Genomic DNA, 26,614 nt, shown 5'->3' on the forward strand with positions numbered 1-26,614 from the left:
ATTTATATGCACTTGTTTTTATATCAAGGCAACTCGGTTGTTAATTCACGTACGGCTGCAGCAGCCAACGGCTAACGGTTAAATTTTCACTCGCCTGTCGCGAGTTTAATTATTTTCTTTAAGCAATTGCACAACAAAAGATTTTTGGCAAACTAAGTCGCGCGGCGCCGCCGAGTAGGTTCGCGACGCTTGCAATCGACCGATAAATTGTGGTGGCCGTTCGATTTACCGCTGCAACGTGCTTAGTATGCTGCTCCACTATAAAAAAAAATACTTAAGACTTTCGTCAAAATATATGAAAATTCTAATTAATCTGCACCTAATTAATTAACTATTAGAACTATAATTAAGTACTCGTTTTGAGTATTATATCAATCAAGGTATTTTTCTTTCATATATACAGTTTATTTTCTTTAACTCTTGCAAAAGATTCTTACGTTTTCCTGGGGGTGTACAAATATGCCAAATGCCAAATTTTAGTATATTTTAATCAATTATCGATAAATCTACAATTCATTATTGTGCACACCGTTTTGTTTTGCATTGCTACCGATCTTCCCGCGCTTTCTCCTCTGTGAGATAATAATTAATTGTTATAAACAATGTTGGCGCCCATTAAACATTTGCTGAGCAATTACCGCATTGTCCTAGCCAGCGGCTCGCCACGCCGCCAGGAACTGGTACAAATGCTGGCAAGTGTTTCAATTACCAACTAATTTCAGTTACGAAAACAAACCAATTTGTGTTATGTAGGGTCTGAATGCTGAGCTGTGCCCCTCCACATTCGAGGAGAATCTGGACGTGGCGGACTTTAAAGAGTTCTCCGACTACATAGAGGCCACCGCGCTGGGCAAGGCGGAGGAGGTGTTCCAGCGCTTGAGCAGCGTGGACGACGGCAAAAAACTGCTTGTGATAGCAGCCGACACGATGGTCACCCTGGGCAAGGAGATCTACGGCAAGCCCAAGGACGCGGCCGATGCTGTGCGCATGTTGACCAAGTAAGGTTCAGCAATGTGGCCCAATCAAAATCCACTTATGACCATAACTTACAGCCTTTCTGGTGCCTGCAATCGCGTCTTTACGGGCGTCGTCTTCAAGCATGCGCAAGGCGTGCGTAAATTTACGGACACCGCCGACGTTTACTTTGGCCAACTTACGGAGGCGCAGATACAAAGTTATGTGGACAGCGGTGACCCACTGTAAGTAGAACCAAACAGAACACCCAATTAAGATACCCTGTAACCGTCCTCGAGCTGCCATAACAAATACTTAAACTTCCTTACTGTGTAGTTAGGGGAGGTATATCAAGGACCTTTTTAGGCATCATTGGGAGACTATAAGATACTCTTAACAGAAGATACTCTTATAGTCTCCCACTGCTGACTAAAAAGCCCCTTGATAATCATATAAAACGAGAGATTATATATTTCAATACTCGAGTGTCTAGATCTTGTAGATTTCGATATTAACAGATTCATATAGATGCACAGACAGGCGGACATTGCTAGATCGACTCGGTTCATCGTGTTGACGAAGAATTTGTATACAGAGATTATGAAATTGGTTCATTTGTTTGTTACACACAATTCTCCCAATACATTATGTAAATAACAATATGGTTATAGGGTATAAAAACAAGTAAGAGTCGTCTAGGCAGGAGTGTCCGACAAGTAGTTGCTCTGTAGGCCTAATCATAGAATTTGTAGCGATCGCTATTCACGCTGCTTTCAGAGAGCAAACGAGCATGATGGTCATATGCTGGTCATAGATGACACAAGGGAAAAGGTTATTGTATCTGTTATCTATTTCACTCCCACTTACAAACAATGCTTTGATTTGCTCTCCAATAGATCTCTTACATATATGTATGTATGTACTTCGTCTGATTGCTTCCCTTTCGCGTGCGGAGTAATGTGGACTAATTAAAGTGTTTTGTCACGTCGACTTGCAAATTTTTGGTTTTACCTATTTATTGCTGATCGAATGCATGATAACATTTACGGGTCGAGCATGCACGCACCTTTCCACATGTTTGAACGTGTCTTTATATTATTTGTTTTCCGTTTTGGTTCTGTTGACTGTCTATCCTCAATGCAAAAAAACCTAGTCATTGACGCATAAAATATAAAAGCAATCTAAGCTATATCTATGAAAAGGTATTTAATCTTTGGCGCGCCGAAGATAGCTGTTATTTCTTTTATTACTGTATTGCCATTTGAGCACTAGACCACAAACATATACAATATGTATATTACTAGCTCATTTTTTGCCGCCAAATTTATCTGAGCTACGTAAAATTTTAAAAATATCCTTGAAGCCGGTCGGACGAAAATATCGCCCATAAGCGCAGATTCATGTTTGCACATAGTTCGGTGGATTTTCCAAAATGTGGGAAACATGTATCAAATAAATTGATGCAATAAAGAAAAGTGAAATAATGGTTCAGTCGGCCAATTAGTCAGGCAGGACAAACAGTTTTATATATAGAGATATATAGGTAGGATTTTGATTGAAAGGTTTGACAAAGCCTTCCGCAAAAACGTTGTTTGTCTTTGTAAGTGCAAGTGCAAGCACGCGATACATTTTGTTTACCTTTAATTGACTGCCAGGACGAAGCCAAGCATTTGAGAATTTGAACAAATCGGAACTGCTTCTAAAAAAGCCACAGATATCGCACCTCATTTATCATCCACTCATTGAAGAACGACTCACATGCCATTAATAATGCCCAAGAGCGACTCTATGTATTGCAAGCTTAGTGGTACAAGTTATTTAAATGATTCAAAGATTTGGAAGCTCATCTCTTCTCCTTTCCCGCTGCAGCGATAAAGCAGGGGCCTATGGCGTTCAGGGTCCTGGTGGCGCTCTGATACCCCGAATTGATGGTGACTTTTACTGTGTGATGGGTCTGCCATTGCATCGACTGTGCTGTGAGCTGAACAAATTGTTTCTGGAGGATCTAAAGTAGCTGCAAACAAATATCGTCAGTTGCGCTTATCACAATCCACATCTGTAATCTTGCACGTCAGAGGCTACACTTAAAGTGCTGGTGGTCTATGTATGTATGTAGTTGATAAGGCGTCGTATTTGTGTTTTTAATTGTTTGTTTTTGTTTGCTTGTAGACTAAGTCAAGAGTACAAATTAAAAAAATGACAAAAACTAGCGGCGTTTTTGTTTTTGGGTTCCCTTTACACATAAAGTCAAAGTGATGTGTCGTTTTTTTGTGCTTCAGCTAGGTGCACAGTGGTTGAAATACATTCATAAGTGGTTCATATATATTTATGTTGCATAACTATTGTTTTTGTAAGCAAGAAATTTGCTATATAAATTAAATGTTTTGTTTTGTTTTTTGTTTTTGTTGTTTTGCAATAAGAAATGAGGAGGATTTTTCTTTGACAAATATCAAAATTTATAAAAGGGTAAATAGTAAATTTTAGTATATTACTAATTAAATTGTTTCTATTGTTATCTAAATACTTATTATAAGTGAAAAATAAGTTTTTTGTATATATAAATATTTATGTTTTTAGTTTTATATTATTTGGTAAAGAAAGAGTTTTTGTAATGTGCATATTAAATAGCAAGATATTTTAAAGAATTGTTGAAAATAATTCTGTGCCATAAAAATGTTAATTTATAGCAATATTTATTTACATTGTTTAATTAAATCTGTTAAAGCATTATGCAAATGTAGAATAACTGCATGTGATGTAGAAGAAAAAACAAAAACAAATAAGTTTTAACCACTGTGGTCGCGTCTCTTCAACAAAAATCGTCGCATCATTTTGACTCTATCGTTTAAACAAGCGGCCATAAAATCATATGGAAAATTAACGTATATTTTCAAAAAGATAAGGCAAAGATTATACAAACCAACGGAACACAATAAATCGAAAATATATACACAATTATTTTTGGTATAGAATTAAACAACATGAGCTGCTCGCATTCAGTGCACAATCGTCAACGCGACGCAACACAGCCAAATGACGCAGAAGCCGCAAGAAAACCAAAGCCACAACTCCTACAAGCTGTGGGGTGGACGTTTCAGTGAGAAACCCAACGAGGCGTTGCAGGAGCTGAACAACAGTCTGCCCCAAGATGCCCGCCTATATGCTGATGATTTGGATGCGAGCAAGGCCTATGCGGAGGCCCTGATGCGGGCGGGTCATTTGAATGCCATCGATTGCGATAAGCTGGTCAAGAGTCTGGAGATAATACGTTACGATTGGGTTGAGCGCCTAGTCAAGTTTGAGCCCAGCGACGAGGATGTTCACACAGTGAACGAGCGCCTGCTGGTTGCGCTAACCGGGGAGCTGGGCAAGCGCCTGCACACGGGACGCAGCCGCAATGATCAGGTGGTCACCGACATGAAGCTCTGGCTGCGCAAGGCCATACGCGAGACGTTGGGCCGTCTGCGTCTGGTGATTAAATCGATTGTGTCGCAATCCGAGTCGCAACTGGGCGTGCTTATGCCAGGTTATACGCACCTGCAGCGCGCACAGCCCGTTCAATTCTCCCACTGGCTGCTTTCGCACGCATTCGCTCTGCGCGAGGATTGCCAACGCCTGGCTGAGCTGCGGGATCGCTCAAATGTTTTGCCACTGGGTAGCGGTGCCGTTGCCGGCAATCCTTTGGGCATTGATCGCATGTGGCTGGCGGAGCGTCTTGGTTTTGCTGCAGTTACGGGCAATAGCATGCATGCTGTGGGAGATCGCGATTTTGTAGGTGAGTGCCTGCCAATACAATGTGTACTCAACTCATGAAAATCGCATAGAAAGGCGAAGTTAAGGAAGAGAAAGCTAAAGTAAAGGAGATCCAAAGGTAGATTAATAGCAGACGGTGGCAGTTTTCTACATACAAATTATATACCAGAAATATATCGAAATCTCTCAGCTTTACTGGAGTTCATGAAAATCACATAGAAGGGCGATCTTCATTGGAGAAGGAAATATGCATTTTCATAAGTTATAAAAAGTCAATTCAATTCAGATCGATTTGGTAAAGTTTGTGGAGTTATCTATAAAGTAAAATAAATATGATGTAGTCAGATAAATCGCCTCTCTGCTTTTTTAAAGATAAGTACTCGTAAATTGTTAAACTATTAATACCCTTTTCTTTTTCTTTGTAGTTGACTTTATCTACTGCTGTTCAATGGTTAGCCTGCATCTGTCTAGACTTGCCGAGGATCTCATTATCTATAGCACCCAGGAATTTGATTTTATCAAAATCGCAGATAGTTTCTCAAGTGGAAGCAGTTTAATGCCACAGAAACGCAATCCGGACAGTCTGGAGCTAATACGCGGCATCTCTGGCGTGATTACATCCAATCTGACAGGCATTATGATGACCATCAAGGGCACGCCCTCTGCCTATAATAAGGATTTGCAATTCGACAAGCTATACTGCTTTCAGGCCTTCGATAAGCTGTCGCAGAGTCTGGATGTGGCTGTGGGTGTGATAGAAACCATGCAAGTGCGGCGAGATCAGTTGGAATCGGCGCTCAGCTCAGATATGCTAGCCACCGATTGGGTAAGTTGAGACTGTTTTATAGATTATACATATGTATTGTCCGACCTTTCCTTTGTCCGCCTAGTAGAACTGTCAACCCAGTTTCCACTAAAGATTGTTGGGTATTCCACAAAATAATATACTGGTCTCAAGGGGATTTTAAATGAGCTTAAAGGCGGTTTTGCCGTTGCTTTGATCATCTATAAGTGATTTTTATAAATGCATAAATGTGTACTCTTTGATCGTAAGACAAATGCTTCTATTCTAAGGCCTACTATCTGGTGCGCAAGGGCGTGCCGTTCCGGGAGGCTCATCATCATATTGGACGCGTGGTCACACTGGCGGAGCAACGGGGCGTGGACATAACAGAGGTGCCGCTGGGTGAACTGCAGCAAATTTGTGGCGCCTTTGGCGCGGACATCGCCAGCGTGGCCGACTATGGCCACAATGTGCAGCAATATGATGCGATTGGAGGCACCTCCACCGCCAGCATTACCGAGCAGCTGCGTCTGCTCAAGAATTTGGACAAGCAATTGCGCGAGCAGTCCTAGAACCAAGTCTGGAACTGATTTGTTTTATTTGACTTTCGCTTTGGCTTCAGTTATTTAACAAATTATATATTTTACATAATATTATTCATGTTGTTGTTGTTGTTGTTGTCGTCGTTGTGCCTCTAGTTGACGCTGGGACTCTGGGGTGTGTAGGTATAGGGCTCTTGTGTGCCGGGCACGTTGCTATTCTCGAGCTGCTGGTAGCCGCACATCGCTGAGTTGGCCGGCAGACCCACCTTGCCGCCAGAGATGAGCACGCTGAGGCTCTGTTGTAGCTGCCAGCGGCGTGCCTCGCGTATGGACTTGTTGCGACGCAGCGTCTTGGCCAGCATGAAGGCACAGAGCACACCCAGCAGCTGCACAAAGGCCACTGTGGTGGCACCGGTGGCTATCAGCATGGCGCTCTGCGACAATATGAAGCTCATCTTGTTGAAGCAGCCATATTCGTAGGGCTGCAGGCAGTTCACCTCGTTGTTATCGTTGGGATCCTCGGCCAGGCTGCCACAGCACGAGATTGGCACCACCACGTCATCCGAATCGAGATGGGTCATGTTCTTGTTGGGTGAATAGTTGTCCTTCCAGTCATCGGGACTAATAACGCCGCAGCAGCCCAACTGAAAACAGAATTGGGATTCTTCAGATTAATTTATTTTTTAAATAGCTAATAAAAATGTTGATTAATTATTGTAAATATGAAAATGAAGTAAAATATACATTTAAAGTAAAGATTGAGAAAAAAGTGTGCCTATTTTTGCTTTTTATAATATAAGGCATTTTAAATGAACTGAATTTGATTCTTTTAAACATTTTATTATAATTGTAATATATATAAAATGTCTTAAGAACATTTGTTCCCTATTAAAGAGTTACCTACTAAAAGCTTTTAGTTTTATGTTCACATTCAAAATCGTTGTCAAAAAAATTTTATTAAATTTTTTAAATAAGCAATTGATAATTTCAGATAATATATTGAGTGCAAAAATGTTTAAATAATTTAAATGTTTCATCAAAAAACTTTTTTTAAATTATATATTTCCAAAAGATGTTTTCAACATATTTGTTGAGTCTAAATTTTTTTGTATATACATAGATGAAATAATTTAATGTCTTAAATAATATATGTATATCTGAATGAGCATAAACTAAATTTAGTTTAATTGACGATTTTTGAAAAAAATTATTTTTGGAAAATTCAAATAAGCTTATTTAAAGAAAAGTTATTCAAATAATGATAAAATCATAAATATTGGATAGGAAAAGTAATTTGTAAAGTTCTGAGTAAAGTATTCGACGAAAGTATTTAAGACAAAAGATAAGTTAGCCTCAAATAATACTCTTTCATTTTATGTGTATATATTTGAGAAGCTTTCAGTCATACTTACACCGGATTGCATAAAGTCCACTCCGGCGGCAACATTGGTATCCACTTCGTAGTTGACCAAAGCCTCGTTCATGGTGCGCATCAGCATTTCGCGCACCTGCGATTGCATCACAAAGGCGGCAATGGCCGCCGACACCTCCAGTATGAAGACCAGGAACAGGCATACACCATACTGCAGAACGGGTGCTTAAATCGTTACAAATTCAGCGAGGAAATCAGCAGTGCCTCACTTACCAGATTAATCACCATAACGCTCTCCTTGACCGCTCCATAGGCGCCCAGTGTGGCAACGGCAATCAGTATGAATCCAATGGCAATCAAGAGCGCGGGCGGAGACGAGAAGTGTCCATCAATAAAGAGACTGAAGTCACCGAAAATCGCCTGAATGGTAGTACCTACCATGATCAGCAGTATTGCTGTCAGCTGTGAATAGAAAATAATATAAAATACAAAATAACAAACTGCAAATTCAGTTAGCAATTGCATGCCAAGTCACGTGAGGATGTGGCACTTGAACACATATGATTCACTGCCAGATTTATCTAATGCATTGTTGTGGGCTGAGCGGGGGTTAAAAAGTAAAGTTCCTTAACATTAACAATTGGCAGCTAATACCATATCTTGTAAGCTTTTCATGTGCTTCACTTTGTCTTTTTTTATACAAATAATTAAAAATATGCCTCATTAATATGTTCCAATTAGTTGTTATACCCTGAACCCATTAAAAATGGGTAAAGACCGTAAGAGAGAGATGGAAGCATCTTTGACCCCATAAAGTATATATATTCTTTGTCAGCATCGATAGCCGAGTCGATCTAGCTATGTCCGTATGTATGAACACCTCAGATCTCAGAACCTTTTAAAGCTAGAGACTCCGATAATCGTTTCAATAAAAATCGATATAGAAATTATGTTTTTGATGTTTAATTCCCAAAAAAAAACTTTGTCCTAAATAAAACGAGATTTGTGTAAATAGGAAATTATTAACCTAAAAATACGTTTAAATATATTTAAGCTTTTTTTGACTTTCTTGAAATGTGTCCTCAAATATCAAGTTAAGCTCAATAGCAACTTGAATATATGCAACAATCTCTTTAATATTTAAAGACTAAAAATGAACTGTTTAAAAAACTGTTTAAAAATATTCAATATTTAAAGAGATATTTGATATTATTCAACTTTCCCACAGCTATTTCAGCCTTAGTTCAAATTGGAAATTCATTTAGGAATTACTAAGCTAGTAAGTGGGTATATCCCATTTGATATATATTTTGATTCACTTTGCTGACTGTTATAATGATAAATATCATAAAAAGCTGATCATACAAATGAAAAGATAACAAAAAAAATGGAAAATAATGAATGAACATTTTTTAAATAGACAATGAACACTCATTCACCGAATGACGACTTTTAAAATTCGATTTATATTTAAACAAAACAGTGTTGTAAAATCCATTAAATATTTTGTTAGCTTCCGAAACTTGAAATAAAAAGTGTTTTTATGAATAATAAGTAACATTTAACGCCTGTCTGACAGCTGTTTTTTTTTTTTTTGGCCTGTGTAAATAATTGCGTCAGATAATTAAAAAAAAAAGAACCTTGCAGTATACTCATACAGGTACTAGAGCTGCGCTCTTCGAGAGTTCTGTTCCTGTCCCAATTATCTTATCTGACTGCGCTGAGTGCGCACAAAGGGTGCAAATATTTGTACGCTGGCTATATATAAGTATATTTATAATAATGAGTGTACATAACTTTTGATCGGAAGTACACTTTGAGAAGAAGTTTCCATTCTCAGAAAAGCCGATGTAAAATATTGCACAGATAGGAAAAGTGAATTATATATGTAAAATAATACATAAAACGAAAAGGTGACAGTATATGTAATATATTGTCTCATAAGACACGTATATCTGTGTGAGCTCTTCAGTTACATTAACATTATTTCTGGAATTGACTCCATCGCTAGCTGACAACTTATAGGTATACCTAGAAGTTATCGCTAATAGATGTTATCTGCATTCTTAAGAAACGTAAGTCAAGTGTCTTCTGAGCGAAGTTTATTTGTTTAAAATAAGAAAAACAAACAGGCACTTGACCCGCTTCTCTTTTTTTCTTCAATTCTCTTTGCTTCTCAGAGCCAATGCGAGTTTGTACAACTGAACAATTCACAGGCGTTATATGATTCACAATCACCACGAAAATTGCTCAACTACTGATAAGCGCAAAAACAAAAAAAAGGCATTTATTATCAGCGCTTTGATATACATATATATTTTTTGTTCAATGTGGAAATCAAAATGGCGTCGTTTTTCAAATTATGAATCATGAAATGTGTGTTTCGATCGGTTTTTTGGGAAAACTCACCGCGAACATAAAGCTCACTATGATGAGCATATATTTGGCGCAGCGCATTCCGGAATTTAATTCCAGCTCCCGATTCGCCATTTTGCTTGTTTTGTTTTTGATTTGCTATTTATTTTCTTAAAGCTGTTCCGCGGGGTATCCGCTGCAAAGTGTTAATTATATAGTATTTAATAATTTATCGCAATTTTCGTTCGCTTTTGTTTATGTTCCCACAAAACGTACTTTAACTTTTGCTGGCTACACATTGACTGAGCGGACTCAGAACGGGAACGTTGCCAGTTGCAAGCGCCAAACGGTTCTCGGCTCTCGGCCAATTCGCCCGCTATTCTCTCCCTCTCTCTCTCTCTCTCTCTCAGCCAACTAAGTGCCTCTCGTTTTAACGCTTTTTTATATGTAACATTCAAGTCGCTTATCAGCCAATAAATGTTCACTGTTTTTACTCAATGTACTAGATAAAAGTCAGCGATAAGATTATGCCCCAATTCATTACATTTTGCAATAAAATGTTAAATTAGCTACAGTGAATATATTAGAATTTTCCTCCCTCTATAAATGCATATCTGTATATAGTATAACTTTGTGAAATCCATAGTCATTCAGGTTTTTCAACAATTAAAAATTGAAACTATTCCAAGTGCAAGGTCGTTTAGCTGGTGGGCGGGCTGGAGCGGAGCGTTGAGCATGTGCTACTTATATCGATTCTATATCTAAATTTTAATGAGTCAACTTCTATGCTTTATCGATTTTTTAATAATACTGCACCCACCGAATAGTTTTCAATTATTCATTCGCTGTAGTCATGCATAGACTCTTTGTTGGGCATTCGTTTATTTGCTAAAAATAATATTCTAGAGCTGTCTGGCAATTGCGTTTAGTAACTGCGCAAATATTAAGCAAATAAAAACTTTATCATAGAGTTCTCTAAAAAGATAAAAATTATTTCAAAATGCCTAACATAATTGAAAACACAGCCTTTAGCTATACGCTAGAGATGTTCCAAATTTTGATTTGGACTTCTTTTCGTATAGCATACTTTCGGGATTAATTTTTAACCCGTTTTCAGAACTTTTAAATGGAATGTTTTTGAAACATATTATCAGTCAGTAATAGTAGTAATACATATAATATTAATACATTATAATATTAATAATAATAATTATAATCATATTAAAATAAATCTTAAAAAACAAAATAAAAAACATATGTATACATATGTATATATTATTCTGGCCTTAATTGACTTAAGAGTTCTATACTAAAAAAAAAAGTTTTAAGAAGTCCTAATCAAAACAGTTAACCATAAATTTCCCCATTATTAGTTTAATAGTTACAGTAAAATTTGGATACATACATAATTAACGAGCTTGAAAACTTTCAAATCATATTTTCATACAAATATATGCTTACATTATTTTGTTTTATTTATACCTATCTTACAAAGTTTAAATTAATTCTAATTATGCCTATAAACTACGAATTTATCACTTACAGTAAAATTGAGAAACACATACAAAAGAGCTGTATTTATTAATTAAAAGAATGTTATAGCCTGAAAAGAAGATATATCTAAGCAAAGTTTTAAGATTCTGGATCAAAAAAAAAAAGAAAAAAAAGTGTTGGATGAAGTAAAATATATTATTTGTACATAGCTTTTTTACGGCCATATAAATAGATTCTTGCTTATATAAAATGCCCAAGACCAAAAGAGTGCAACGTAAATTAAATGATTGCGTCCTTTTCAAGAACAAAGATGATTCGATTTTATTTATGGTGATCTGAAAGTGTTATAGGGAAAATGAATAACTGGCAATAAGTGTTATTAACTGTCTATAAAAGCTAAATTGTATTTATTCATAAAATTATTATAAGTTTACAAATATTTTGAATAATTTAGCAGCGGAAAATCGCGAATAGCTGCAACAATTGTTATTAATGTGTTACTTAGGTTTAAGCTCAGATTGCAGGCTATGAATTTCACGAAATTCCATTTATATAATGGAACTTATTAACATCATCTACATGAAGCCTGTGATGCCGTTGCGTATTTTAATCTCTCGTGCGATATAACAGGCAAATATGACGCCAAAGAACTGAAAATGAATAGAGTGAAATTAGGGTTCCCAAAAAATAAATGTACAAAGTACAGTAAACTCACTTGTAGAACGGCAATGACAACGCCAGCAGCACCCAAACTGACAGCATGAGCGGCTATGTAATCGGAAAAGCCGGACAAGCAGCCTTTGTTATCGTTGAGGTACACGTTGTTTCCGTCCTGCATGCAGCTAAAGGTGCCTATGGCTCCTATGGGTATTTTGCAGCACGAAAGGGGTAGTTCGGTATTGTTAAACACTTCGGACCAGTCCGTGGAATTATCGATGCCACAGCAATTGAAATCGCGCTGCATATCATCCCACAGAATGCTCGTTGGGTTCTGTGTACTATTACTATAATGACTCATTGACACGTTCAGCGAGGTTTTGATCAAGTCATAAGCATCAGTTCGCAACACATAGCCGCTGATACCAGCAGCCAGTTCCAGAATGAAGATGATAAACAGCATCACCGAGAAGCTGAGGATCAGGCAATAGTTCTCCTTGAGCGCACCCCAGCAGCCAAAGAAGGTTATCACAATGATAAACGCTCCAATCACAATCAGAAATGTTGGTATCGAGAAGAATTTGCTGGTCAAAAAGATTTCATAGCCAGTGTAGACGGCGCCTACACCAGCACCAACTGCTATCAGAATAATGCCAGTGATCTGTGAATTATAGTAATAGATTGTTGAGTTGAGTCAATAGATAAGATAATTACTAATTTAATAGGTATTATTAAATATAAGCCGGTAAGAAAAATGCAATCGGGTGCATTCGACTGCGTAATACTTGTTTACAGTCCAATAACAGATTGAAATTCAAAAGTGTTTCCCCTATTTTGGCGTTCATAAAATAATTGTGGATCGTGTTTTGGTATCGCTCTTCATTAGTTCCCACACCAATTTTGTCATACTTGTTTTTAAAATGTATCTAGGTTTGTTAGATGCTGGGCGTAGGGATATTATCTAAATCATTATCTGAGTTATTTTAATGAGGAAAAGTATTGATATCCATTCCAACTCTTAAGACTCTGAATCCCTGCGTATTTGAACTCGGGGATTAAAACTTAAAATTCTATGCGTTACAATTTTTTAATCAAATTATATTGTTGTAACTTTTATGTTTTAATAATTTGTACACTCAACTACATTTTTATAATTGCCATAAAAACATGTTCTTTTAAGCTAAGGGTAATCTATTAAAAATATAGACAAAATTCCTAAAAATTCCTTATGTCTAACTCATGTGTTTCTAATACCAAAAGTAGAGATAGTAGAAATAAAACGGAACGGATTTGTTATCAAATTGCTTTCAAAATTAATCACTGTCTAAACTTATCAGGAAAAGGTAATAAAATAAAACAAAATAGAATTTCACAATTGGCAAAAGAAAGAATAAAACAGAAAATAAACTGCGCATTGGCACGGACTAAGACAAATATGCCAAGACATTTTGAAAAAAGCAAATTATTTTGTAATTACTTTTAATAAATCGAACTCCGCCCAACCCCCACGTTGACTGATAATGCATCTGGCTAGACACTAGTTGTATCTGTATCTAACCAATAATATTTTTAGCCAGAATATTATCTATCTTATCTGTAAATGAGTACAAGGTAGCACAATTGCAGTCTGACACTCTGACTAAATTGTTGTTGGACTTTGAGCTAATGCAAAATAAATTGTAGCTAATGCATTGCATGATGAGTCAAACGGACGTAAGTATTATGATGGCTTTTGCCTGTAAGTACTTACCAAAAAGATCAGATTAAATCCAAATAGGGTGTACTTCACCGCATTTGCGCTGCCCGTTAGAAGCGACATATTGCAGATTTTTAACTCTCTCTGAGTCTGAAAAAAAATAATTATTCATTTAAATTTTCTTGTATATATATAGTTGTAAAAAATAAAATCGATTATTTATCTCGCATTAGTTTTACCTGCAAGGTCTAAAATAAAAATAAAAAGAAACACAACCACCGCGTATTCAAGTCAAAACGTTAATAAATGGCCGACCAAAAGAAACGAAAGTCAGTTATTCTTCCTTTGTTTCTAATCACAAAATAATAATAAAATGAAAACAAAAAAAAAATAATTGCGTTGTCTTATCGGCAAATGATATGGCAAACACTTTATTTAAGCCAAATGTGGTCAACTAGCAAGTGGCCTTTGTTGTTGTTGCTGCTCTTGAGACCACAATTTCAGACAAGATAAACTCTATTTGGGCGCGATAAGATAATGGCACCCGAGCGTAGCACTCCATTTAACCGCATAAACTGAGCAAATTATTGATGAACTTAAGAGCTCTTAACTTGGATACATGTACATTAAGTATACGCACCGGTACGCAGAAAATAAAAGATCCAGAAATTCCAAGCAAAGTCAACTTAAAAAAAAAAAAAAGATTTGACTTTTACTAAATATAAATATGGCACAATGTTTATGCACTTGTAAAGAGTTCTATAAATATTACCCGAAATATATATGCTTGATCAGTCGGATCCGTTTGTCAGTCTCTCCGTCTGTCTCTATTTTAGAGTCTCAGCTTTAAAGCTATCGTCATGAAACAGCAAAGGTACGAAACAATTTGAAAGGTCGACATCTTTATATGAGAACTTTTCTGTTTTCCAGATAAGTTGACCAAGTCCAGCCCATATATAATATGGCTCTATAGGAAGAATGTGAGGCAACATCTTCTATTTGTTAAAACGTAACACACAACTTAAAAATTAGCTTCACTATTCTCTTCACATATCTGCAATTCCGTAAGCCATATGTCCGCAAGGGTATTTAATATTCGGCGTGCCGTAGATACTAATTCCTTCTTGCTCGCCATATCTTTATTATGATTTAATAAGAGAGCGATAGTATTAAAAACTTTAGTTTAGCCCCCTTTTCAAAAGTCTTATCAGATTTTTTGTTGCTCTCTCTCTTTTATTTACTTTTTATAACTGATGACAACACTTAAATTCTGTCAAAAAGCATTTTTTCGTTTATTGTTTACGTCAAATTTGATTGTAATCGTTGTATTTATGTTTATTTGTGAACTTCAGTGTTTATCCAGCGCATATGTTTACAATACAAATACAAGTGCTTAACTGTAATTCAGTATAAGAAAATATTTATACGTTCAGAATTTCAAAAGAGTTTTAATGTTCTGGTTATTGAATATACGAAAAGGGTTACTTAATTGTTAATTTTGAGAATTGTTTCAAAGTACTTTATAAGTATTTATTCAAAAGAAAACAAAACGAACATATAAATGTATAAAACTTTTTCTCAGATAATTATTAAAGTGTTTTCTTTTTGAATATATTTCCCAATAAAAAATTAAACAATTGTCTTATTCTTTCTACTTCGATATATACCGTATCATGAAATAAAAGAATTGTGTTTCTCTGTATACTTTCTTTAATTACAATTTAATAAATTTGTTTATATTCAAGTTCATCTATGCTCAATTTAAGTAAACATTTTTAATTTTATGCATTTGTTATGGGTTAATGTTTTTATTATTCTCATCACAGCTTGCTGAACTATTCAATCGACATTGCGTACTCTTCTAGAAGCTAATAAATTTTTTAATTCATTGAACGTGACAATAAAAAATGTTTATATTAAGATGATGTATGAAATATATTTAAATATTAATATATAATTTAAGTATATGTTGAAATGTGTTTTATGCATGTCTAAATACATTTTTGAAAACAAAATATTGTAACCAATTAAATGCGACTCAAAAGCTTTTCACGAAAATTAAAAACACACTAAGGTTTCACAATATCTGATCGGATTGAATTATTTCAATGCACACGTGGACACATTTCATTTCAAGTTCATAGATGGGCAATAGAATTTATAACGATTTTGTTTTGGTCACATTTTTATATTGGTGGTTGTCTTATCACATGGATGACTCATGTCGGCTGAACTAATGAGTTCCAAAAGAAACTGTTGCCAAAATTGGGTAAATATTATACATTTAAATCAATCTATCTTTCAATTGACATGTCTCAAAGCGTTCACAGATTTTTGTTTGGGGTTTTCTTTTTTTTTATTTATTTGTAATGTATTTAACTGGGAGAGCCGCTCGGCACACGTTGCTCAGTGATATATCTACTCACTTTACGGCTCGATGAAACTGGCGCTGGCAACGACGGTTGGGCGACAACTGAGCGGCCCCTTTAGTCATATACTGAAAATCGCATTGACGTGCGCCGTTCTCAACTTGGTTTATCAACACCCATACATATCTAGTACACTTACATCTATAGAAATATATATATATATTTTTAGAATATACTTATACATTAATAAGTATATATATAGGCCGGCACATACGTAAATGTTTACCTACATATGTAGATGGCCGCAGTGGCGAAAAGATAAAAACGCTTGCACGAGTGGTCGACGTACCTCGCCAAATTCTAACTGTATCATTAACAAGTTAGAATAATCGAGTATATTCGACTTTGAGATACACTTTACACTGCATTTATAGTATGCAGCTAACTAGGTTTCATATAAACTCATTATAAGTTAGAGTTCAAGAAATTGCACTCTTTTATTTAATAGTTTTTTTTTCATTACTTGTTATTTTATAAATTTAAAGTAAATACTGTATACCAATAAATAATACTCGTGCAATCTATGCTATAGGGCATTTACATTTGTGAAAACATTATCTGAAAGTAAAAGTTTTTCACTTTCTATCACTATACTATTAAATATTGAATGGGCGTATACGTTATATGCGTCACTGATATAAATAAATAGAAAAATCGATGCTAAATTTGACACGCCCCAAATAGATACAAATATTTTAAACTATTTCCTAAGCTTTCAACTGCATTGATTAAAACAAAGTTAATTAAAATTTTTAAATTTTTTAGAACTTCGAAATTTTTCCCATATTTTCATTTTCTTTTAAAAGAAAAAACTCAAAAGACAACCGCCAAAACTCTTATTGTTCATTCAGAAAATATTTATTTTTATATTAAAAAATAATAAATCGAAATGTAGCATAGAAAATCTTTACAAAAAACACAAGTTTATTTTTATGTGCTAAATTTTTTTTTTAAATAAATGTATAAATGAAATGTGGTCTTCGCATAGGCAAAATATAAAACTTATAGACTACTAAAGAATATATATGAGTATCATTTGTTATTTTAATATTTATATGATTTTGTTTTTGAAAATTTCATAAACATATGGGATAGTTATGTTTTGGGTTAGTCAATGTATAGGGCGGGTGTGGCATAGTTTAATACTTGAATTTGGAGCTTATGCCGAAATGTGCGCAAAGTTTGATCAGTTGATAAATTAGTTTCTTTATAAGTATAAACATATGTTTGAATGCGGAAGGAACTGCTTTTGGAAATTGCACGCATAAAGTGTTAATGGGTTGATTTTTAGTAAAACGTTTCTGTTTCTACATCATGTTTGCCAATCACTTGTAATTACATTGAAATTTTTGTAAACGTGTTAAAAATTTCAAAAATTACCAGATTTATACATATAAAATTGACATCGCTAGCGCCTTGTTTAAAGCACGCCATACAAATAACTACATATATGAGTTAGTCTATTATTTGTTAGTTTAGTTTTAGTAGTTTTCGTTGCTTCGTTTATTCAGCTATTGGTTCCCTCTTAACTATTTCCTATCCTTGCCATGGCGATCGCGCTGATGCTTTGAAGCCGCGATGGTCGTTGTGGTTAGACTGTGCACATGGTGCTGAGGCGGTTGTCCTCCATGGTGCTTGCTGCCACTGCTGCTGTGGTGGTGATGATGATGATGTCCATTCAGTGTGCTTTTACCGTGTCTGCAGTAAGAGAATAAGATACTCAAGATTAGCACAACTTGCAGGATTATTATTTGTTATTAAAGTTGTTTTTTTTTTTTAATATGCTTGCTACTTGTTTTTATATATATACAACATATCCTTTTTATAGAGTAAACCAATGTTCTACTTCCACTACGTAGTTCCAGTTGCTAAAGTACCGCTTTTAGTTTTCTGGTACATAAGAAAATAGAGTAGAGCGAGCGATGTTGATGTTTATTTGTTGCCAGTTCATTTCCAATTTCATTGATGATATTTTTGATAGTTTGTTTTTTTGTTTTCTTTTTTTTGCAGCATGTTCATAGTCAGTTTTTAGAATCGATACTAAAGTATACTAGAGAGTGCTACTAGAGTGTGAGCGGAGCATTAGATAAAGATTTTTTAGCGTGTTTAGTTTTTTAAAATCATGCAATTAAAGGTATTTTGTTTAATCGAATTATAAAACAACTACTGTTAAACTTAAATAATATCTTTAATACTTTAAGAAGAAACCTAAGGATTTTGCCTCCACTTGAAATGTGTGTCTATATCATTTAAGATTATAAAACTCTATATAATTATAAATTGAAAGCCTTTTCTGCTTATTTTACATTAAATTTTTTTTTTTTGGCAAATATACTGTTCTATTTTTTATATTTTTATTTTCTTTTGTTTTAAGGCATTCCTGATTCTTTTTTTGGTCCACAACTTTAACGTATAAAATCATTTTAGTCACATTTTAGTTTTTTTTAAATCAACCTACATAGGTATTATTTGATCTACATTTTTGTATTTCCTAATACTTTGATTAAACAAATTAGATTTAAGCGTGAAAGAGTTGAGTAAATAATTAGTGTTTTTTTTTTGGCTTTGAAAAGTTAGTCCCGCATTCTACAGAAGTGTATCGTTTTTCCAGTTAGATTCTACGTTCCTAGTGCACCCACAACATGCTTCCAGTTGCTTAAGTAAAAAATGTTTCAAAATTTTGAAAATTCGCTTACGCTGTGAAAAGTAAAAACAGAACCATTTTCATTCATTGTGTGTATGTGTGAGGGTTTTTTTTATGTGCATGGCCGAGTGTGCTCCAAAGTATACAACAAGCCCTCCTCTCTCTGCCTGCTCTCCCACTCACTTTTTCTTTCGCCCGCTCGAGTTTTAAGTAGTATTAGTATGGGGGAACACAGGTTAGATAACTGCGAATCGTTCTGTTCGATTTATGTTTTTTAATATTTCGTGTTGATTTGCGTGCTTCGTATTGGTTGTTTTCTTTTCGCGTGCGTGAGGTAGTCAAATTAAGAACAATTATAAAAGAATGCCCAAAAATAAAGGTAGGAAAATTTGTTGGCGTGCATAGGAGGTTATTAAAACGTGAGCGAAAACTTTTGTCTGTGACTGTGACGAGATCCGGTTGCGCCCATCCATGTGCGACTTGCTATTTGGTTTGCTGCTCCAGCGCTGACTATGAACATGTGCAGATGCCGAACGGCTGATGCGTCGAGACGCTGCTGCGCACCTGCCGCATGCGCAAACGCTTTGGCCAGCTGCCCAGGCGGCCGGCCATAGCGCCCGTTGCTCCGTTGCCCGCTCCCGCACCGGAACTCACAATACCGCCGCCACGCCCACTGCTGCCAAAGAGCTGCGCATGCTCGTTGCTCAAGTTGTGTTGATAGGGGCGCAGCTTGGAGGCCGTCAATGTGGCCGGCGCCGCGTACAGCAGATAATTGTCATAGACATGGCTAACGCTCGAGTTGCGCTTGGCCGGCAAATAGGGCAGAAAGGCGAAACTCGAGCTGGTCGACTGCGTGCACTTTAGCGAGGATTTGCGCATTGGCTGCTGTTTGCAGCGCAGCGTCGACTGATTCGAGTAGCTGGGCGTTTGGGGTATCATTTCCAGCTTAATGCGATGCTCGTAGGCGGCAGTGGGCGTGGCAGTGGTACGTTCGCGCTGTACGGGCACGGGTAGGAGCGATCGCTTGCGTTTGAGACGCGGCGGCGGCAATGGGATCGCAGGCAGTGCTGTGGGCGTTACTGTTACTGTTGCCTCATCGATGCTGGCATAGTCTGCATCCTCGGCGGTTTGTGTATTGGCTAAATTCGTTACGTATACGTACGTCAGTTCGTTGTGCGTTGTTGTCGCTGTTGCTGCTGTTGACGCCGTAGCTGTTGCTGTTGTTGGTGTCGTTGTTGATTTGTGCGTTGTTGCTGTGGCTGCTGTTGTGGCTTTTGTTGCTGCTACTTTACCGGCTGTTGTGGACTTTCTGTGTGCGGACATTGCTGTGTCATGATGATTGCTGCGAGTGCTTTTGCTCGACTTGTGCCCAGCTGCGCTCTGCTCACTGTGTCTAGAGCGACTGGAGTGACCTGTGTGGGATGGCATTGGATATAATGAATTGTATTACTCTAACAAGTTGCGGCTATGAAAGTTAGAATAAACATTTTTCTGACTGTGCTACGACTGTTAACTTCGGTTTAGACTAACTGATTGTGTGCATGTGTGTTGTGCGGGTGTGTGTGCTAGAAGGCGTCTTGGTGTATATTTGCAGCTGGGAATGAGAAGCTTTCATTTAGTTACAGATCTTATATATTATTTTTTGCCATAAAAGTAGGTAATATTGCTTTTGCTATTTATCATAGTATGCAAAAATATTCTGTATTTTTTTCATCAACCTATTTTTATTGATTTTAATCAACTTTCATTCCCAGTTCTGCAGTGTATTGAAAATAGAAACAAGTGCCGAAATAGCAACAAACAAGCAACAGCCTTGACGCTTAACTTGGGTTAGCTACGCCATCAAGTTATGATCTATTGCTTAAGCTGCCCCTTTTATGTGCAGCTTAGTTTTTCGTAATAAATGGCTGTGGCACTTGGGTCTAGCTAACCTAAAACGTTTGCGCAGCCGAATCGGCTGTGTGGCACCCATTATGAGCATGCCCAACACAAGTAACTCTGTAATAGATATACATAGGTATATAGCAAATGGATTATGACGTAGCAGCTTGCACGAGGAATACGCCATAGAGTCGAACAGCTGTTCACTTACCACGCGAGCGTGTGAGCTCTTCTCGGTGCTTCTCAGTGCCGCTTGCGCGATCACGCTCCCGCTCGCGCTCACTCGTTCGGTGTGAGCTGGTGCGTGGGCGACTGGTTTCGCTGACACGCGTGGAGCGTATCAGCCGACTGCCTGATGCCGAGCCCGAGCTATGTTTGGCCGAATGGTCGCCGCTGTGCTCCTTCTCCCGGTGGCGGCTGTGGTGATGCGTGCGTTTGCTTTCTGGCGTCGCATTGGAGCTGCTGCGTGGTTTGCTGCTCTGCCTGGATGAACGCTGTTCAGTTGTCTCGTGACGTGTCTTCTCTCGTTTGGGCGTACGAATGCGTATTCGCTCCACGCGCTGCTTGCTCAATTGATCATCCGAAGAGCCGCCTCCTTGTGTCATTGACTCACGCGAACTGGAACGCGAACGATCCCGTGGACAGCACTCAATGGATGACTGCGATGAGCTGCGTGCACGGGTCGGCGAGGGCGTCGATTGTCGTGAATTGCGTCGTGCCTCCGAGGCGAAGGTGCCACGTGCGACACTCAAAGCTTTAGCATCGCCATTGTGAGTTTTGACCTTCTCATCGATGGTGGCCAAGAGTTTGCCGCTGCGGCGCTGCAGCGAGCAGGAACGACGTCGCTGATCCTTGAAGGCTGCCTCATCGGAGAGAGCCTGAACAAAAGAAAGGTATTAATAGTTTATTAATAATAATGAATCAAATGGTTCGCAAGGGACAAGTATTTTCTAAGAATTTAATTATAATTTAATTTTCACTAATTTTCCACTCCTGTCGGTAGATTAATTTAAATCCCTTTGGTTATGTTTGCTTAAGTTAAGCTATGCTGACCTTCAATGTTTGATCAGCGTTGCGTGTCATCTCGCTGAGAATCTGCGCATCGCGCTGCAAATCCGTTTTGCGCTCATAGCTGCCCGGCGAGGGTGACTTGACGCGGAAAGTAGTGGTCAGCTCGTTGGCAATGTTCTCATAGCAGTGCTCCTCATCATCTTCGGGGAAAGCGTTGCTCTCGTCGTTGGCCTGTGGACTGTGCCTCAGTAAATCGGGTCGATCGTTCAAAAGCTGCCACTTGGTCGTGGTGGTTGTAGTTGATGTCGTTGCGGTGGTTGCCTCCTCGTTGTGGCTTAGTTTGTTGCGCGTGGGCAACGTGCGTCGTGGGTTACTGGGCGTAACGTGTAATTTGGTGGTCTGTGGGGGCGTCGGTGAATGCTGTACACCAAAGTAGGAGAGCTCGTGCTCGCGCAGCTTGCGTGCGCCACGTGCCTCCTTGACAATTTTTAGGGATTCGCTGCCCGATTCGTCTGCATTGTCCACGACCTGTGCTTGCGGCTGTGGCTGTACGAGCAGTGTTCGAGGTTTGGCCACGGGCACAAGCTGGCCAATGCGCAGCGTGGGCGGTGTGGGTTTCGGCTTCTGCAACCGGGGTGCATGCAGAGCTATGTTCATCACATTTGACTTGGGCAGATCTGCAAAGGAGCATATAGAGAAAGAGTGTATCAATGTGGGGAGTCCGATGGTGTTCAACTGCCTGGGCCCTAGACGCTAAGTAAACTCCTCTACCCGAACACGGCACGCCCGTCGCGCCGATGGCTTTACCTGTACGCTGCAGCGTTTGTTCTTGAGCTTCAATCTTCCAGATGGTGCGCTTGGCCTTCAGGCGACTCCAGCTGCTCGAGTATTCAGTGCCCTTGAGCACCGTATCCTCGGGTGAGGAGCTGCATTGAGTGCCACCGCCACTGTCGCTGTTGTTGCTTTCACGGAAATAACGCTTGACCTCTTCATCGGCGCTGTCCTCCTCCTGATCCGCAGCATCGTAGAGTCGCCGCAGCTGTGTCAGCTGCTGGCTCACGGGTATTTGCGTATTGCCTAGCAGCTTGAGACGTGGCGGTGCCAGCGGTGTGCGTGGCAGTGAATCGTATAGAGCGCTGCCAAATAAATCGCTGCTGGTGATGGACGTAGTTGAGGTGCGACGGCAGCTCTCCTCCTGATAGCTGTGCGAGCGCAACATGGGCGTGGGAACCACAATAGTGGGCTGTATCAAAGCGGACTCGATTGAGGCTATGCTCAGGCGACGCATGGCCTCATCGAATTCGCTCGCCGAGCGCATTGTTTTCATAATAAGCGATGTGGACTTGAGGCCTTCGTCCAGAATGCGCTGATGGGCGCGCAAGTCCTGCAGCAGCAGCTCCTGTGCGCTGCTGCGACGACGACCTGTGATGTGGAAATGTGCGAGAAAATGTTGTTGGTGTTTTGGCTTTTTTTGTGGTATGTATGATTTGCTCTTGGATTAGTGGCAGTGTTGGGAGGGATTAATTTTGAGATAATCATGACTAAATGTAAGAGTTATCTGAGTCTGAGTAAATATATTTATTAATTGATTTTAATTAAAGTGAGCACCAATAAGTGAGCAACAATACATTTTGTTTATTTCATCATTGATTTAAAAAAATTTTTTTTTAACCGTTTAATAGAATTTTTGAATTTTTTTAATTATGGTAAAATCTACAGAAATTGTAGAAGGTCTTAAATAAAATACATACTTGTACCCCACGTTGGGGTCTATATTAAAACTAACAGTTTTAAGGAATGTGGAATTTACTTCAATTATTTAAAAAACAGTTCAAATTATAAAAATAAAAATAAAACACATAAAAACTATCGTAAGATCCCTGCGTTGGGCGCCAAATGCCAAAACAAGAGCTCTAACAAGATTTTGGAGTTTTTTTTTACCAGAACTATTCAATTACAACATTTTTAAAAGATGAAACTTAGCTTTTCAGTCATGATTAAGTTAAGTCAAATTAATTTGATATTTAAATTGATTCTTTCCAACACTGGTTAGCAATTGTTGTTTGTGTTTAATGATTAGAATGTAAGCGTTATATGCGTAGCGTTTTAAAATTGGCTTAAAGCAAAGTAGAAGCAGCGGCTTGGACATGCATTACGAGATCAAGTTTTGATTATATCGAGACTAAACAAATTGAGAGTCAAGTAGAGGAGTTTACTACTGAGCCGTATAGACACAACAAAACACAAGACACTAAAATAAGTACGAGCTACAGGCACAGCAGCTAAAAAGTTAATTCGCTTCTCTTACAAAATACCAACCTGTTTCTGACCAATCCTCAGCTCCAAGGCTCACATTGATCTTCGTCGAGTATCCATTCCCGGCTGGCGATGGCTGCTGCTGCTGCTTATCGAACTGCCTCTGCTCCACAATCCGCACCCGTTCAGCAACCGATTTGGTGGTTATCGGCGAGTCGCCAGCGGCTGTCGTTTAAACAGGGAAGTCAATCAGTAAATGTTGTTTCAAATGCTTATATATATATGTAATTACTTAAACTTGTAACAATTATTTTTAACTAAGATTATAATCATAAAATGAAATTCACTCAATTTTAGGTGCTTGATCAAATAGATTGTAGAAGAGACTTTTAAGCGGGGTAAATTGTGTCTTTTATATATACATAAAATAATTCAAAACCAGCCTGGGTATATATTCAGTACAAGTGTTTTACAAGTATATTATATTAAAAGTCTATTATTTCAGGTAACGGTTCTAGTTATATGCTTTAATTCCTATATATATATTTCTCTCTTTTTTATCCCCCATCTTTCCATGCATTTTCCACTAGTGTAAGCTATATTTTACAGTACAGTGTTAGATACCGAAATGGAAGAATAGTTTGGTCTTACGATTAACTCAGTAAGCTTTAACTCACCACTTTCCCGACTTGGCGGACTGTTCTCCCTGTTCTCACTCTTGATGGTCGCTGGCATGCTCCAGAGCACATCCGCACTCTCAATATTCTCGCCCAGGTGATAGGGTTTCGGCTTGACAGGCTTATTCTTTAATATGCCACGTATGTTGGCCAGCTCGTCTGTCTCATTGTCCGTTGTGTCCATTCCGCTGGTGGAGGTGTAGCTATGCCTGGACGTGGAGCTAGTAGTCTCTAGCAGACTGTAGCGCGGCTCCACCAACGGCTTGGTTATAACCGTAACCTGGGTGCCAGACACTGGCTGAGTGACTAGCTCCGGTGGCTCCATCACTGTGGCCCGATAGGCTACTGTGCTGGAGGCAATTGTTTTGTTGCGTATGATTGGATCGTCGCCAAAGTGGGTCACATTGCTGCTGGAGCAGCTGCTGCTGCTGCTGGTGACGCTGGCTGACTTGACCAGGCTCTGCAGCGGTCCGCTGGCGGTGCGTCGGCGTCGACGAAAGTTTTGCGTGGGCGGTGGCTTGCCATCGGTTTCCACAATATTGACGCGGCCCGATTCGGCGGCAAAGTGCACCTCAGTTTTACAAAATTCCACGCGTTTTTGTGCGCTGCTGCGCTGCAGCTGACTGGAACTGTTGTTGCTGCTGCTGCCATTTATGGATTCACCATTGACATGCACCTGGAAGTGGGAATGAAAGTCGTTTAATTTCATTGGAATTCGTATTATGGGCAAAATGCGCGGCAATGTTCGCATACAACAATGTATATCGATACATTTGAAAATTACACAATAAGAATCGGCGGTATTTTTTTATATCGATAGAAAAAAGAATTTAATGAAAATAGCATTTAAATAACTGATTATCATAACTGGCACAATTAATTTGTTATGATTGCCGGTTAATTAAAATAAAAAAAGGGTTTCAATTTGCTGCTTAAATCTACTTGCTACATTTTTGAACTACGGCGCGTTGCTGCCAAATAATAAATCTAATCGATACATCGAATCGATTAGAGTATTAGGCATTTCATATTTCCTATTAGCAGTAGTTACTCTTCTTCTTACCTGTGAAGTTTTCCGTATATCGCGCCAAGTTTCCTCTACCGCAATGGAGTGCCGCTTGCTCAGCTGCTCCGCTTCGCTGGGGCTTGCCGGCTTTCCCACTTGTTGTCGGCCAAAGTGTATAATAGTGGAGCCAGCTCCATTGGCCGCAGCAGCCGCCGAACGCTCAGTGGGCGACCAATTGCCTAGCTGCTCACCCGAGCGGCCCAGGCCGCTGTCCGTGGAGGCGTCCACGCGGAAAATGCTACGATTCTCGGGTGGTGACATCTTTTCAAACCCGTACGATTTTCGACGCAAGTGCCACTCACTGGAGCTGCTGTCCTTTGGACGCTGACGCGTTTCCAGGCTGTGCGTATTGTGAACGACGCGAAAAGCGGAGGGCGCGGAGGTCGCCGGCACATGCGCTTGCACCACCTCAACCGCTGCGGGCTGGGCAATGGCCTGATGCGCCAGGAAGTCCTCCTTGTACAGGCTCTCGTCAGATAGTTTTTTTAATTTGCCTCGTATCTCCTGCAGCGACGCGGCGGTGAGAAATGTGCTGCGCTTGGCCAGCTGTGGCTTGCTGGAAGATTGGGCTGTTGCACTCGCTGCTGCTCCCGCTGCAGCGACCGCTGCTGCTGTAGAGTTAAGTATGCTGTCCAGTGCGGCCAGATCGACGTGATTGTTGCGCATGGCCGTGTTCAGCCTGCGTCCGTTCTCCAGTTCAGCGCGTATGCGTGCCACACTCACCGTACTGCTGGGCAAATCCAATGGAAGTGGACGTGGTCTGGCCTGTGCTTTATTATGATAATCCTGCGACTGAAAGGAACGACGCAATTTACTAACGCGTCGCCAATCACCGCACGGCAGTTCCTCCTCCGTCTGTTCCTCGCCGCGCTGCTGCCAATCGTTGCTGAGATCATCCGTGGATATGGAACGGGAACGCTGCAGGCTGCCAAAGCTGGCGGGCAACGGCGGCGCATAAACGGATTGGGACACCTGCTGGCGACGCTGGTGCCTTGCGCTGAGCCTGCAAGTGTTTAAAGCAGCGAACTCAAGCAAATAATGCC

The 26,614-nt window shown here is 39.0% G+C and overlaps 5 protein-coding genes across 16 annotated transcripts in view; 2 read left to right on the plus strand and 3 right to left on the minus strand.

Moving 5' to 3' along the window:
- Positions 1 to 517: 517 nt before the first annotated feature.
- LOC135434310 (dTTP/UTP pyrophosphatase) lies at positions 518 to 3,261 on the plus strand. Of its 2 annotated transcripts, none has more exons than XM_064690847.1 (4): positions 518 to 692; positions 754 to 998; positions 1,053 to 1,199; positions 2,824 to 3,107. In XM_064690847.1, exons 1-4 carry the CDS (start codon positions 603 to 605, stop codon positions 2,966 to 2,968), a joined length of 627 nt encoding a protein of 208 aa, XP_064546917.1. In that variant the 5' UTR covers positions 518 to 602; the 3' UTR covers positions 2,969 to 3,107. The 2 variants fall into 2 exon arrangements, 1 of the variants encoding a protein (XP_064546917.1); XR_010437218.1 differs by lacking the exon at positions 518 to 692 and adding an exon at positions 3,124 to 3,261 and having other exon boundaries at positions 731 to 998; positions 2,824 to 3,058.
- A 677-nt stretch (positions 3,262 to 3,938) lies between these two features.
- Positions 3,939 to 6,147, plus strand: Argl (Argininosuccinate lyase). The gene is made up of 3 exons (XM_064690845.1): positions 3,939 to 4,729; positions 5,133 to 5,533; positions 5,782 to 6,147. Exons 1-3 carry the CDS (start codon positions 3,988 to 3,990, stop codon positions 6,061 to 6,063), a joined length of 1,425 nt encoding a protein of 474 aa, XP_064546915.1. The 5' UTR covers positions 3,939 to 3,987; the 3' UTR covers positions 6,064 to 6,147.
- Positions 6,046 to 10,055, minus strand: Tsp29Fb (Tetraspanin 29Fb). The gene is made up of 5 exons (XM_064690846.1): positions 10,037 to 10,055; positions 9,815 to 9,956; positions 7,679 to 7,867; positions 7,446 to 7,616; positions 6,046 to 6,677 (listed from the first exon to the last, which is right to left on the minus strand). The coding sequence occupies exons 2-5, from the start codon at positions 9,893 to 9,895 to the stop codon at positions 6,186 to 6,188; spliced, it is 933 nt and encodes a 310-aa protein (XP_064546916.1). The 5' UTR covers positions 9,896 to 9,956; positions 10,037 to 10,055; the 3' UTR covers positions 6,046 to 6,185.
- A 1,587-nt stretch (positions 10,056 to 11,642) lies between these two features.
- Tsp29Fa (Tetraspanin 29Fa) lies at positions 11,643 to 16,129 on the minus strand. 2 transcript variants are annotated; one of them, XM_064690848.1, is made up of 4 exons: positions 16,034 to 16,129; positions 13,662 to 13,757; positions 11,970 to 12,572; positions 11,643 to 11,904 (listed from the first exon to the last, which is right to left on the minus strand). In XM_064690848.1, the coding sequence occupies exons 2-4, from the start codon at positions 13,728 to 13,730 to the stop codon at positions 11,830 to 11,832; spliced, it is 747 nt and encodes a 248-aa protein (XP_064546918.1). In that variant the 5' UTR covers positions 13,731 to 13,757; positions 16,034 to 16,129; the 3' UTR covers positions 11,643 to 11,829. The 2 variants fall into 2 exon arrangements, with proteins under 2 accessions (XP_064546918.1, XP_064546919.1); XM_064690849.1 differs by lacking the exon at positions 16,034 to 16,129 and adding an exon at positions 13,847 to 13,958.
- An 826-nt stretch (positions 16,130 to 16,955) lies between these two features.
- LOC135434283 (serine-rich adhesin for platelets) overlaps positions 16,956 to 26,614 on the minus strand; it is a 47,804-nt gene continuing 38,145 nt past the window's right edge. For 2 of the 10 annotated variants that reach the window (XM_064690804.1, XM_064690805.1), the window contains exons 5-11: positions 25,569 to 26,574; positions 24,506 to 25,181; positions 23,892 to 24,053; positions 22,380 to 22,994; positions 21,615 to 22,249; positions 20,773 to 21,439; positions 18,598 to 20,092 (exon numbers count right to left, since the gene is read on the minus strand). In XM_064690804.1, coding sequence (XP_064546874.1) covers positions 19,191 to 20,092; positions 20,773 to 21,439; positions 21,615 to 22,249; positions 22,380 to 22,994; positions 23,892 to 24,053; positions 24,506 to 25,181; positions 25,569 to 26,574 — 4,663 coding nt within the window. In that variant the 3' untranslated portion in view covers positions 18,598 to 19,190. Of the gene's footprint in view, positions 17,735 to 18,597; positions 20,093 to 20,611; positions 20,679 to 20,772; positions 21,440 to 21,614; positions 22,250 to 22,379; positions 22,995 to 23,891; positions 24,054 to 24,505; positions 25,182 to 25,568; positions 26,575 to 26,614 lie in introns of those variants that run through there. The other 8 variants (XM_064690806.1, XM_064690812.1, XM_064690809.1 and 5 more) reach the window with 8 other exon arrangements.

The sequence above is a fragment of the Drosophila montana genome, unplaced genomic scaffold (assembly GCF_035044405.1).
Source record: "Drosophila montana isolate Dmon_TW-CO22-7 unplaced genomic scaffold, ASM3504440v1 contig_3286_1, whole genome shotgun sequence".
NCBI lineage: Eukaryota > Metazoa > Arthropoda > Insecta > Diptera > Drosophilidae > Drosophila > Drosophila montana.

Excerpts from the sequence above, each read along its gene's own strand:
- LOC135434310 (XM_064690847.1), top strand. The coding sequence starts at position 603 with ATGTTGGCGCCCATTAAACATTTGCTGAGCAATTACCGCATTGTCCTA. Across the intron at positions 693-753 it reads AGGAACTGGTACAAATGCTG|GGTCTGAATGCTGAGCTGTG; the intron begins GCAAGTGTTTCA and ends TGTGTTATGTAG. Across the intron at positions 1,200-2,823 it reads GTGGACAGCGGTGACCCACT|CGATAAAGCAGGGGCCTATG; the intron begins GTAAGTAGAACC and ends TTCCCGCTGCAG.
- Argl (XM_064690845.1), top strand. The coding sequence starts at position 3,988 with ATGACGCAGAAGCCGCAAGAAAACCAAAGCCACAACTCCTACAAGCTG. Across the intron at positions 4,730-5,132 it reads GGGAGATCGCGATTTTGTAG|TTGACTTTATCTACTGCTGT; the intron begins GTGAGTGCCTGC and ends TTTTCTTTGTAG. Across the intron at positions 5,534-5,781 it reads ATATGCTAGCCACCGATTGG|GCCTACTATCTGGTGCGCAA; the intron begins GTAAGTTGAGAC and ends TTCTATTCTAAG.
- Tsp29Fb (XM_064690846.1), bottom strand. The coding sequence starts at position 9,895 with ATGGCGAATCGGGAGCTGGAATTAAATTCCGGAATGCGCTGCGCCAAA. Across the intron at positions 7,868-9,814 it reads TAGTGAGCTTTATGTTCGCG|CTGACAGCAATACTGCTGAT; the intron begins GTGAGTTTTCCC and ends TTCTATTCACAG. Across the intron at positions 6,678-7,445 it reads TGGACTTTATGCAATCCGGT|TTGGGCTGCTGCGGCGTTAT; the intron begins GTAAGTATGACT and ends TTCTGTTTTCAG.
- Tsp29Fa (XM_064690848.1), bottom strand. The coding sequence starts at position 13,730 with ATGTCGCTTCTAACGGGCAGCGCAAATGCGGTGAAGTACACCCTATTT. Across the intron at positions 12,573-13,661 it reads GATTTAATCTGATCTTTTTG|ATCACTGGCATTATTCTGAT; the intron begins GTAAGTACTTAC and ends TATAATTCACAG. Across the intron at positions 11,905-11,969 it reads TTGTCATTGCCGTTCTACAA|TTCTTTGGCGTCATATTTGC; the intron begins GTGAGTTTACTG and ends ATTCATTTTCAG.